We start from the raw sequence: 12,397 nt of genomic DNA, 5'->3' as shown, positions 1-12,397 counted from the left end.
ACTTCTACTCAATTAGTCAACCTCATTAAGGACACCTGTCTTAACTAGTCACCTGTATAAAAGACACCTGTCCACAGAATCAATCAATCAAGCAGACTCCAAACTCTCCAACATGGGAAAGACCAAAGAGCTGTCCAAGGATGTCAGAGACAAAATTGTAGACCTGCACAAGGCTGGAATGGGCTACAAAACCATTAGCAAGAAGCTGGGAGAGAAGGTGACAACTGTTGGTGCGATTGTTCGAAAATGGAAGGAGCACAAAATGACCATCAATCGACCTCGCTCTGGGGCTCCACGCAAGATCTCACCTCGTGGGGTGTCAATGATTCTTAGAAAGGTGAAAAAGCATCCTAGAACTACATGGGAGGAGTTAGTTAATGATCTCAAATTAGCAGGGACCACAGTCACCAAGAAAACCATTGGAAACACATTACACCGCAATGGATTAAAATCCTGCAGGGCTCGCAAGGTCCCCCTGCTCAAGAAGGCACATGTGCAGGCCCGTCTGAAGTTTGCCAATGAACACCTGAATGATTCTGTGAGTGACTGGGAGAAGGTGCTGTGGTCTGATGAGACCAAAATAGAGCTCTTTGGCATTAACTCAACTCGCTGTGTTTGGAGGAAGAAAAATGCTGCCTATGACCCCCAAAACACCGTCCCCACCGTCAAGCATGGGGGTGGAAACATTTTGCTTTGGGGGTGTTTTTCTGCTAAGGGTACAGGACAACTTATTCGCATTAACGGGAAAATGGACGGAGCCATGTATCGTGAAATCCTGAACGACAACCTCCTTCCCTCTGCCAGGAAACTGAAAATAGGTCGTGGATGGGTGTTCCAGCACGACAATGACCCAAAACATACAGCAAAGGCAACAAAGGAGTGGCTCAAGAAGAAGCACATTAAGGTCATGGAGTGGCCTAGTCAGTCTCCGGACCTTAATCCAATAGAAAACCTATGGAGGGAGCTCAAGCTCAGAGTTGCACAGAGACAGCCTCGAAACCTTAGGGATTTAGAGATGATCTGCAAAGAGGAGTGGGACCAACATTCCTCCTAAAATGTGCGCAAACTTGCTCATCAATTACAAGAAACGTTTGGCCTCTGTGCTTGCAAACAAGGGTTTTTCCACTAAGTATTAAGTCTTTTTTTGTCAGAGGGTTCAAAAACTTATTTCACTCAATGAAATGCAAATCAGTTGCTATCTTTTATTTAAAGTTATTTTTTCGATTTTCCTTTTGATGTGCTATCTGCCACTGTTAAACCTACCATTGAAATGATACTGTTCTGAGACTTTTCATTTCTTTGTCATTGGACAAACTTACAAAATCAGTGAGGGGTCAAATAATTATTTCCTCCACTGTATATATACAGGAACAAAAGGAGCACACCCTATTGAAGTTCAAATGCCCAGGGTGCTAGCAAAAAACATATAAAGCAAGACAGTGAGCTGCACACACTAGGACTTAGAAAGAAATCCAACGTTTCAAGCACTAACTGTGCTCTTCCTCAGTATGGTAAGGGGAAGTGGCTATTTCCTAATTGAATACTTGCTCTCCCTACCCCGCCCCTTTAAGGATAGCCTTGCAGCTAAAGCTGGCCATACACGGGCAGATCCGCTCGCTTGGCAATGTCGCCAAGCGATCGGATCTTCACCCGATATCCCCACCTATGGGTGGGCGATATCGGGTAGCAAGTACCTTAAAAAAAAAATAATCCAATTGTTTGGCCATGGGGCAGTCGGTTCGGGCAGGGCCGGATTTCTACTTGGGGCGCCCCAAGGCCGCCCCCATTTGGCGCCCCCCCGCTGCCGCCGCGAATGCGCATGCACCTAACTTGCGCATGCGCGAACAAGCCCCCCCCCGCCGTGACCGCTAATGCACATGCGCAAGCGCCAAACGTAGACCTCCCATACGGAGCAGTGGGGAGATGTCCCCATTGCTCCGTATGGGAGCAAAATGTTAAAATTTGCTTGCGGCGGGGCGGCATGCCGCCCCTGTGCATGTGCCACCCTAGGCCCGGGCCTTTGTGGCCTCGCCACAAATCCGGGCCTGGGTTCGGGGTCCCCGATCCGACTGGATTTTCTAACCTGCCCGATCGACATCTGGCCAATTTCAGGCCAGATATCGGTCGGCCAGGCCGCTCGGTTCTGCCCATACACAGGCCGATTAGCTGCTGAATCGGTCCAAGGGACCCATATCAGCAGCTAGAATGGGCCCGTGTATGGGGACCTTAAGAAGGTATTTATTTGCTTAATCACTGAATGGTTTCTTTGGAATAGGTCATGCCATATAAAGAGAAAGCAGGTATGGTCTTTCTCCCCCCAAAGAAAATATATTTTCTTTTTTTGCTAGGTTAGGACTGGTGCAAGGACACTGCCTTGACGGGGCGCGTCGGCTAATGCATACTTTGTACAAACCGTGTAACTAAACGTGTCTCTTTTCACTAAAATGCAGACATTTTTCCTTCAGTGTGTGCAAAATTGGTTTTTAATTTTCTCTTGAAGCTTAATAATGGAGTGCTGGGGTAATGTGTATAGTATATATATATATATATATATATATATATATATATATAAAATAGTCCATAGGGTGCACGCCATTTGCAGCAACAAAACCTGGGTGCTAGTACAAAAAAAATGCCCTGGAACAAGGACAGCACTCTTAGGATTTAAAGAATTGTAAACAAAATGTAAATGCAAAAGTAGAAAGGTTTATTACTTTATTTCTCAACGTTGAGTAATAAACCTTTCTATTCTTGCATTTACATTTTGTTCACAATTCTTTAAATCCTAGGAGTGCTGTCCTTGTTCCAGTATATATATATCAGAGAGCACCACAGCTTCATAGTAATCATCTTGGGTTCTGAAAGATTGCTATGGTTATCTAAAGGCCCCCATACACGGGCCGATTATAGCTGCCGATATGGGTCCCTTAGACAGATTCGGCAGCTTATCGGCCCGTGTAGGGGCAGAACCGAGGGGCCTGGCCGACCAATATCTGGCCTGAAATTGGCCAGATATCGATTGGGCAGGTTAGAAAATCCAGTCGGATCGGGGACCGCATCAGCTCGTTGATGTGGTCCCTGAACCGACTGCCCCATTGCCACGTGCAGAATTCGATCGTTTGGTCCCAGGGCCAAGCGATCGAATTCGCCTACATGCCTCCCCAATATCGCCACCCGTAGGTGGAGATATTGGGTGAAGATTCGCTCGCTTGGCGACATCGCCAAGCGAGCGGATCTGCCTGTGTATGGCCAGCTTTAGTTAGCCAATAAAGGTATCACCTTTATACCACTTTTGTTATTTTTTATTTCAAAAGGGTTTCCCTGTAACATTTTGACTGGCTAGCACGGTACACCAACTTTTCCTACTCCCTCTGACTGATTAGCGGAGGGCCCATTACTTGGGAGGCAGCAGGAAGGAACGGGTTCCCAGCTGGTGACTTGTGTGTGTCGGTGCCAGGGCTGCATTGCCAATGCCAGGGCAGAGTAATACAAAGCCTGCTGAGCAATCCCAGAGCCAGGAACAGGGACAGCGGCCAATACAAACAATAGGAACGTGTTTGAGGTTGGCCAGAGTGAGAGGCAGGGATGGATCTGCGGCAGGAGAAGGGAGGATGTTCATGACTCACATAGGAAACAATCAGACTCTATTGCTTTCAGTCCCTTATCCCATCGCACAAGGCGAGCAGATTAGAAGGGACGTCTGATCACTGACCCAAACTGCTGGCAGCAAGAACCCAGCGTAAAATCAGGGCACAATAAAAAGAATGAAAATTTAATGTCAGAGACATTAGGGAAAATGTTACATTCCCCTTTACTGCATATTGAATATATAAAAGGGAGTTGTGCTGACCAACCCAATCTTGCAATAAAAATACTGTACATAATTGCTTAGATTGTATTGACCAACCTCAACTCCTGATTAACAATCCTCAGATGAGAATAAAATACCTAGATGTGTCGGCCCTGATCTCTCACCTGGCCTAAAGCCTCCTTGGGTTTCTGCCAGAACCTCTTACCTGTGAAGCTCATGTACTTTTGGCTTTTGGAGGTTGTCTCAGAACTGTAGAAATTCAGTACGTCCAGAACAACCTGTGGGTTCTTCTTCTGATCAATTTTACTGATGTTTGCAGTCTGCAGAAGCTGGGCCCACTGTTTCGGCATGCCCTGCATGGGCACAGTAATGGGTCAGATACCAAGGAAGAACACTGGCTAAGCCTTATAAATGGGACAGAACTGTTAGAACAGAGGCAATAGTACAACACTGCAGAATTGTGCTTAGTACAGGGAAACCCTATGCTGCCATAGTTTTATGGTATCTCTCTGTACAGGCTATGAGCAAACTTAGGGGGCTGTTCCTGCTGAATTGTGCTTAGTACAGGGGAAACCCTATGTGCCATAGTTTTATGGTATCTCTCTGTACAGGCTATGAGCAAACTTAGGGGGCTGTTCCTGCTGAATTGTGCTTAGTACAGGGGAAACCCTATGTGCCATAGTTTTATGGTATCTCTCTGTACAGGCTATGAGCAAACTTAGGGGGCTGTTCCTGCTGAATTGTGCTTAGTACAGGGGAAACCCTATGTGCCATAGTTTTATGGTATCTCTCTGTACAGGCTATGAGCAAACTTAGGGGGCTGTTCCTGCTGAATTGTGCTTAGTACAGGGGAAACCCTATGCTGCCATAGTTTTATGGTATCTCTCTGTACAGGCTATGAGCAAACTTAGGGGGCTGTTCCTGCTGAATTGTGCTTAGTACAGGGCAATCCCTATGCTGCCATAGTTTTATGGTATCTCACTGTACAGGCTATGAGCAAACTTAGGGGGCTGTTCCTGCTGAATTGTGCTTAGTACAGGGCAATCCCTATGCTGGCATAGTTTTATGGTATCTCACTGTACAGGCTAAGAGCAAACTTAGGGGGCTGTTCCTGCTGAACTATGTTTAGTACAGGGGAATCCCCATCGTGCCATAGTTTTATTGTATCTCTCTGTACAGGCTATAAGCAAACTCAAGGCGGCCATACAAAGGCAGACTGAAGCGCCCGATTTGAGTACTTTAGAATGATTAGGATCTGGGATAACATAAAACATTGGCTCACTGATGCAGTTTCTGGTCCGACGGACCCTATACCCGTTATTGTAATTCAATCGATGAAAATGTATTAGGAGGGCAAGTAATTAGCCAGAAACAGCGCTTCACTGCAAGAGGCTCCCAGGAACTTACAGTAAATTCTCCTGTAGAGGGATCAATCCCCACGTGATAGATATGCTCATAGCCAAATGGGCTGGAAATCACCAGAGGGGGATTCTTAACCTTTTTGTTACCTGGACAAAGAAAAGAAATAAAATGGTCTACAAATTATGTAGAAAACAGAGTTAAACCTCAGTGGCACAGGGAAGCCCAACCCTGCTGTATCTTTATCTCTAACTGTATTTATTCATAGATCACTGCTGCAATGTAACATGATAACAACTATGGTCTAAATGTTAAAACCAGTTATTTACAGACCATACACTCCTTACATTAAACACACAATATATACATTGCCTTCAGGGGATCCACAAAGGGGCAACTTGTACTTCTGAAGGGGAGAAAAATAGGCAGCAATTATGGGAAAGGTTAATAGCAAGGTACAATGTCACCCAAATAACAACAGGTAATACAGCAGTGTCTATAGTAAAAGTAAGTGGGATAGCAGGTATAGTAGGGAGAGATGGTGCCTATAGTAGCAGTGGGGGGGATAATAGCCTCTGGGAAGGGACTGGGGCTGTGGGATAGCAGGTATAGTAGGGAGAGATGGTGCCTATAGTAGCAGTGGGGGTATAATAGCCTCTGGGAAGGGACTGGGGCTGTGGGATAGCAGGTATAGTAGGGAGAGATGGTGCCTATAGTAGCAGTGGGATAATAGCCTCTGGGAAGGGACTGGGGCTGTGGGATAGCAGGTATAGTAGGGAGAGATGGTGCCTATAGTAGCAGTGGGGGGATAATAGCCTCTGGGAAGGGACTGGGGCTGTGGGATAGCAGGTATAGTAGGGAGAGATGGTGCCTATAGTAGCAGTGGGGGATAATAGCCTCTGGGAAGGGACTGGGGCTGTGGGATAGCAGGTATAGTAGGGAGAGATGGTGCCTATAGTAGCAGTGGGGGGATAATAGCCTCTGGGAAGGGAATGGGGCTGTGGGATAGCAGGTATAGTAGGGAGAGATGGTGCCTATAGTAGCAGTGGGGGGATAATAGCCTCTGGGAAGGGACTGGGGCTGTGGGATAGCAGGTATAGTAGGGAGAGATGGTGCCTATAGTAGCAGTGGGGGGATAATAGCCTCTGGGAAGGGACTGGGGCTGTGGGATAGCAGGTATAGTAGGGAGAGATGGTGCCTATAGTAGCAGTGGGGGGATAATAGCCTCTGGGAAGGGACTGGGGCTGTGGGATAGCAGGAATAGTAGGGAGAGATGGTGCCTATAGTAGCAGTGGGGGGATAATAGCCTCTGGGAAGGGACTGGGGCTGTGGGATAGCAGGTATAGTAGGGAGAGATGGTGCCTATAGTAGCAGTGGGGGATAATAGACTCTGGGAAGGGACTGGGGCTGTGGGATAGCAGGTATAGTAGGGAGAGATGGTGCCTATAGTAGCAGTGGGGGGATAATAGCCTCTGGGAAGGGACTGGGGCTGTGGGATAGCAGGTATAGTAGGGAGAGATGGTGCCTATAGTAGCAGTGGGGGGATAATAGCCTCTGGGAAGGGACTGGGGCTGTGGGATAGCAGGTATAGTAGGGAGAGATGGTGCCTATAGTAGCAGTGGGGGGATAATAGCCTCTGGGAAGGGACTGGGGCTGTGGGATAGCAGGTATAGTAGGGAGAGATGGTGCCTATAGTAGCAGTGGGGGATAATAGACTCTGGGAAGGGACTGGGGCTGTGGGATAGCAGGTATAGTAGGGTAAGACAGGGTTATCTAATCAGTCTATTTTAGGTTGAATCTAGACCGCAGTGTTACTAGTCAGACATGCAGCATGTAGCTTTTATAGGGTCCTAGGAGGTAAGCAGCCCAGAAAAACAAGAAGAAAAGATGGGGGACACTGCCAAAGTAAGATATTTGCACCTTTATGAGGAAAGTTGAAAGGTTGGGATTTCTCTTCACCCTTTTTAATTTTTTTGTCCTTTTCATTCCATTTGTTCGTATTGCCCCCGCCTATTGTGCTATTGATCCTTATGGGTGGAGGTGGGGCCTTGTCTTCAATTGCCAAGGCATTGTTGGACATATTCAGGATCTGAGCTCAGCTTCTAACTGGGAAAAGAGAGAAGAATCAATGTTACCACAGTGTTTCCTACAAATATTAATTATGATATTACATTCAGCCATGTAACAGGAGACCCCAATTGCTTTCCCCTTAGTGGCATCAAATTATTACCCAATGCCAACATACAGTGACGCAGGACACCACCTTGCATGTATAAACATTTACCTAAAGCTATGTAATATAAGGGATAATGTACCCCCTACTGTAAATGATAAGGATATTAGCAGTCACTGAGGGGTTCTGTGCCCATATAAAGGCACAAGGCTGCAGGCTGAGTTATACAGGGAACTCTGAGTATCACTCATGTATTATAAGGGATAATGTACCCCCTACTGTAAATGATAAGGATATTAGCAGTCACTGAGGGGTTCTGTACCCATATAAAGGCACAAGGCTGCAGGCTGAGTTATACAGGGAACTCTGAGTATCACTCATGTATTATAAGGGATAATGTACCCCCTACTGTAAATGATAAGGATATTAGCAGTCACTGAGGGGTTCTGTGCCCATATAAAGGCACAAGGCTGCAGGCTGAGTTATACAGGGAACTCTGAGTATCACTCATGTATTATAAGGGATAATGTACCCCTACTGTAAATGATAAGGATATTAGCAGTCACTGAGGGGTTCTGTGCCCATATAAAGGCACAAGGCTGCAGGCTGAGTTATACAGGGAACTCTGAGTATCACTCATGTATTATAAGGGATAATGTACCCCCTACTGTAAATGATAAGGATATTAGCAGTCACTGAGGGGTTCTGTGCCCCCCATATAAAGGCACAAGGCTGCAGGCTGAGTTATACAGGGAACTCTGAGTATCACTCATGTATTATAAGGGATAATATACCCCCTACTGTAAATGATAAGGATATTAGCAGTCACTGAGGGGTTCTGTGCCCATATAAAGGCACAAGGCTGCAGGCTGAGTTATACAGGGAACTCTGAGTATCACTCATGTATTATAAGGGATAATGTACCCCCTACTGTAAATGATAAGGATATTAGCAGTCACTGAGGGGTTCTGTGCCCCCATATAAAGGCACAAGGCTGCAGGCTGAGTTATACAGGGAACTCTGAGTATCACTCATGTATTATAAGGGATAATGTACCCCTACTGTAAATGATAAGGATATTAGCAGTCACTGAGGGGTTCTGTGCCCATATAAAGGCACAAGGCTGCAGGCTGAGTTATACAGGGAACTCTGAGTATCACTCATGTATTATAAGGGATAATATACCCCCTACTGTAAATGATAAGGATATTAGCAGTCACTGAGGGGTTCTGTGCCCATATAAAGGCACAAGGCTGCAGGCTGAGTTATACAGGGAACTCTGAGTATCACTCATGTATTATAAGGGATAATGTACCCCCTACTGTAAATGATAAGGATATTAGCAGTCACTGAGGGGTTCTGTGCCCATATAAAGGCACAAGGCTGCAGGCTGAGTTATACAGGGAACTCTGAGTATCACTCATGTATTATAAGGGATAATGTACCCCCTACTGTAAATGATAAGGATATTAGCAGTCACTGAGGGGTTCTGTGCCCCCCATATAAAGGCACAAGGCTGCAGGCTGAGTTATACAGGGAACTCTGAGTATCACTCATGTATTATAAGGGATAATGTACCCCCTACTGTAAATGATAAGGATATTAGCAGTCACTGAGGGGTTCTGTGCCCATATAAAGGCACAAGGCTGCAGGCTGAGTTATACAGGGAACTCTGAGTATCACTCATGTATTATAAGGGATAATGTACCCCTACTGTAAATGATAAGGATATTAGCAGTCACTGAGGGGTTCTGTGCCCCCCATATAAAGGCACAAGGCTGCAGGCTGAGTTATACAGGGAACTCTGAGTATCACTCATGTATTATAAGGGATAATGTACCCCCTACTGTAAATGATAAGGATATTAGCAGTCACTGAGGGGTTCTGTGCCCATAAAAAGGCATAAAGCCAAAAGTGAAAATGTGAATGAAACTGATACTACTCCCACACAGGACTGATTTTCGACCGGAGGATAAATGCAGGCCGAGTATCAGCCCTGTGTGGGTGTAGCCATAGAGATTGGGGGCACCAGCAAATCCTCTCTCTCTCTCTCTCTCTCTCTCAAACTGGGTATTTATATTTAGCTAAGCTAACAACATAACATTTTAACTTCTGACAGTTTGTTAGTAATGGTAAATGGCCTTGTGTCCTATAAGATAAACAGGTTCCAGTACAAAAAAAGCCGCTTATAGTCGATGGTTAAGCTTAAAAGCAAATGCTGAGCCGCGTAATTGCATCATATCGATCTGCAGCTGCAACCGGGCGCAAGTCCCTACAGGATGAATAATGTTTCTGTGATACCGTCACTGCTTTACTCACTGCCTTGGAACTGCACGTGCCCATGATATGTAAGCCTAAGCAACTTGCTGCTGGTTCTGACTCCTGAAACAATGGAACCGAAGCCAAATAAGAGCCGGAAGTGTTTAAACAGTCAGAAACAGCACGAGCGGACCAATAAATAAAGCTGCCCATACGCTGGCTTGGTGACCAATCGGATCTTCTCCCGCTATGGCCTCCTACGGGTGGGCAATATCGGGCTAATTCGATCTTTGGCCATAGGATCAAAATTAGCCCAATATCACCCATCCGTAGGAGGCCATATTGGGAGAAGATCCGCTTGCTTGACGACCTCACCAAGCGAGCAGATCTTACAGTGCACCGTCAGTCATGGGCACCGTTGGTTCGGAGACCCCAGCAACGAGCCGATGCGGCCCCTGACCTGATTGAAAAATCAAACCTGCCTGATCGAGATCTGCCCGATTTCAGGCCAGATGACTGTCGGGGAGGCCCGTCGTTGGTGCCCCTACACGGGCAGATAAGTTGCCGAATCGGTCTAAAGGACCTCGGCTAAAATCAGCCAGTGTTTGGCCACCTTATGCCTTTCAACTGAAATCGCACAGTTAAGTAAAACCAGTGAAAATGTTTAATTGACGTACATTAGAAAGTGTTTTTTTATTGTGCAAAACAAAGTGCTAATGTTTATTTGGCTGGAGGTGCCCTTTAGCTGGGTAAATAAGACGCTCAGTTAGCAGCCCACTTCGACATATCACACCAAGGTGCAGAAATTCCGTTCCGTCCCCTATATACACAGAATGGGCCCCTGAATCATATCCTATAGGTGTCCCTAAAGGTGGCCATACACGGCCGATTTCAGCTGCTGATATCGCTCCTTTAGACCAATTCGGCAGCTTATTGGCCTGTGTATGGGCACAAACGACGGGGCCTGCCTGACCGACATCTGGCCTGAAATTGGGCCCTTTCTCCTTGTAGATTGTAAGCTCTTTTAAGCAGGGCTCCCTTCCCCTCCTGTATCGGTTACTGATTGCTTTATATGTTACTCTTTATGCCCAATGTATGAAATGCAGTAATTCCTTGTAGAGTGTAAGCTCTTTTGGGCAGGGCTCCCTTCCCCTCCTGTATCGGTTACTGATTGCTTTATATGTTACTCTGTATGCCCAATGTATGAAATGCAGTAATTCCTTGTAGAGTGTAAGCTCTTTTGGGCAGGGCTCCCTTCCCCTCCTGTATCGGTTACTGATTGCTTTATATGTTACTCTGTATGCCCAATGTATGAAATGCAGTAATTCCCTGTAGAGTGTAAGCTCTTTTGGGCAGGGCTCCCTTCCCCTCCTGTATCGGTTACTGATTGCTTTATATGTTACTCTGTATGCCCAATGTATGAAATGCAGTAATTCCCTGTAGAGTGTAAGCTCTTTTGGGCAGGGCTCCCTTCCCCTCCTGTATCGGTTACTGATTGCTTTATATGTTACTCTGTATGCCCAATGTATGAAATGCAGTAATTCCCTGTAGAGTGTAAGCTCTTTTGGGCAGGGCTCCCTTCCCCTCCTGTATCGGTTACTGATTGCTTTATATGTTACTCTGTATGCCCAATGTATGGAACCCACTTATTGTACAGCACTGTGGGATATGTTGGTGCTTTATAAATAAATGTTAATAATAATAATAGGTGTCCCTTAAGATGCCCATACATGGGCCGATTCTAGCTGCCGATATGGGTCGCTTAGACAGATTCGGCAGCTTATCGGTCCGTGTATGGGCACTAACAATGGGCCTGCCCGACCGATATCTGGCCTGAAATCGGGCAGGTTTGAAATTTAGTCGGATTGGGGACTGCATCGGCTCGATGATTATCAACTGAATTAGCCCGATATCACCCGCCCGTAGGTGGGGATATCGGGAGAAGATTCACTCGCCAAGCAGACCTTAGCGTGTGTGGCCACCTTAGCTCTGCCCGCACTGACTCTCTATAAATGAGAGAGTTTCCATTGTTTACAGCCCTGCCACGTGGAGAGATGGAAATAGAAAGCACACACAGAGAGGATAAGGGAGCCAAACACGGGCAGGGCAAGCAGTAGCACGCGGGCTATTGAACACCTGGTATTTTGGCCTCTTTGGTGCTCTCAGTGTTACACCCCTTCCTTACCTGCCTGGGGGGGGGGGGAAACAAGCTGCACATTTGCAATGATAGTTTGGGGGCTTAGCCCATGTATTAGGTGCCACACCTGCATGGATATGTTACCTAATTGTTCACTGACCCAAACACTTCAGTTTTTCTAAGGCCTGTTCGAGTCTCAACTGTCTGTTCGGTTTTCAGAGTTGTGAAACCTGAACAATAATGTGGCCAATAAATGAAAAACAAATATCAAAGGGGTTGTTTGCTTCTGAGTTAACTTTTTGTATGATGTAGAGCAGGGATCCCCAACCTTTCTTACTCGTGAGCCACAGTCAAATATAAAAAGACTTGGGGAGCAACACAAGCATCATAAGTTCTTGGAGGAGCCAAATAAGGGCTGTGATTGGCTATTAGGCAGCCTCTATGCACCCTATCAGCTTACAGGGGGCTTTATTTGGTAGTAAATCTTGTTTTTATTCAACCAAAACTTGCCCCCAAGTCAGGAATTCAAAAATAACTACCTGGTTTGGGGGCACTGAGAGCAACATCCAAGGGGTTGGGGAGCAACATGTTACCCTGAGCCACTGGTTGGGGATCACTGCTGTAGAGAGTAATATTCTGAGACAATTTGCAATTGGTC

The 12,397-nt window shown here is 46.2% G+C and overlaps 1 protein-coding gene across 4 annotated transcripts in view; it reads right to left on the bottom strand.

The window, feature by feature from the left end:
* The window catches only part of pak1 (p21 protein (Cdc42/Rac)-activated kinase 1), a 51,070-nt gene that overhangs the window by 22,373 nt on the left and 16,300 nt on the right, over positions 1 to 12,397 (bottom strand). For 2 of the 4 annotated variants that reach the window (XM_018091760.2, XM_031897359.1), the window contains exons 2-4: positions 7,091 to 7,276; positions 5,219 to 5,319; positions 4,017 to 4,164 (exon numbers count right to left, since the gene is read on the bottom strand). In XM_018091760.2, coding sequence (XP_017947249.1) covers positions 4,017 to 4,164; positions 5,219 to 5,319; positions 7,091 to 7,250 — 409 coding nt within the window. In that variant the 5' untranslated portion in view covers positions 7,251 to 7,276. The remainder of the gene's footprint in view (positions 1 to 4,016; positions 4,165 to 5,218; positions 5,320 to 7,090; positions 7,277 to 12,397) is intronic. The other 2 variants (XM_018091762.2, XM_018091761.2) reach the window with 2 other exon arrangements.

Source organism: Xenopus tropicalis, chromosome 2 (assembly GCF_000004195.4).
Source record: "Xenopus tropicalis strain Nigerian chromosome 2, UCB_Xtro_10.0, whole genome shotgun sequence".
NCBI lineage: Eukaryota > Metazoa > Chordata > Amphibia > Anura > Pipidae > Xenopus > Xenopus tropicalis.
The sequence above is the reverse complement of the archived record's forward strand: the minus strand, read 5'-3'. Positions and strand labels throughout refer to the sequence as shown.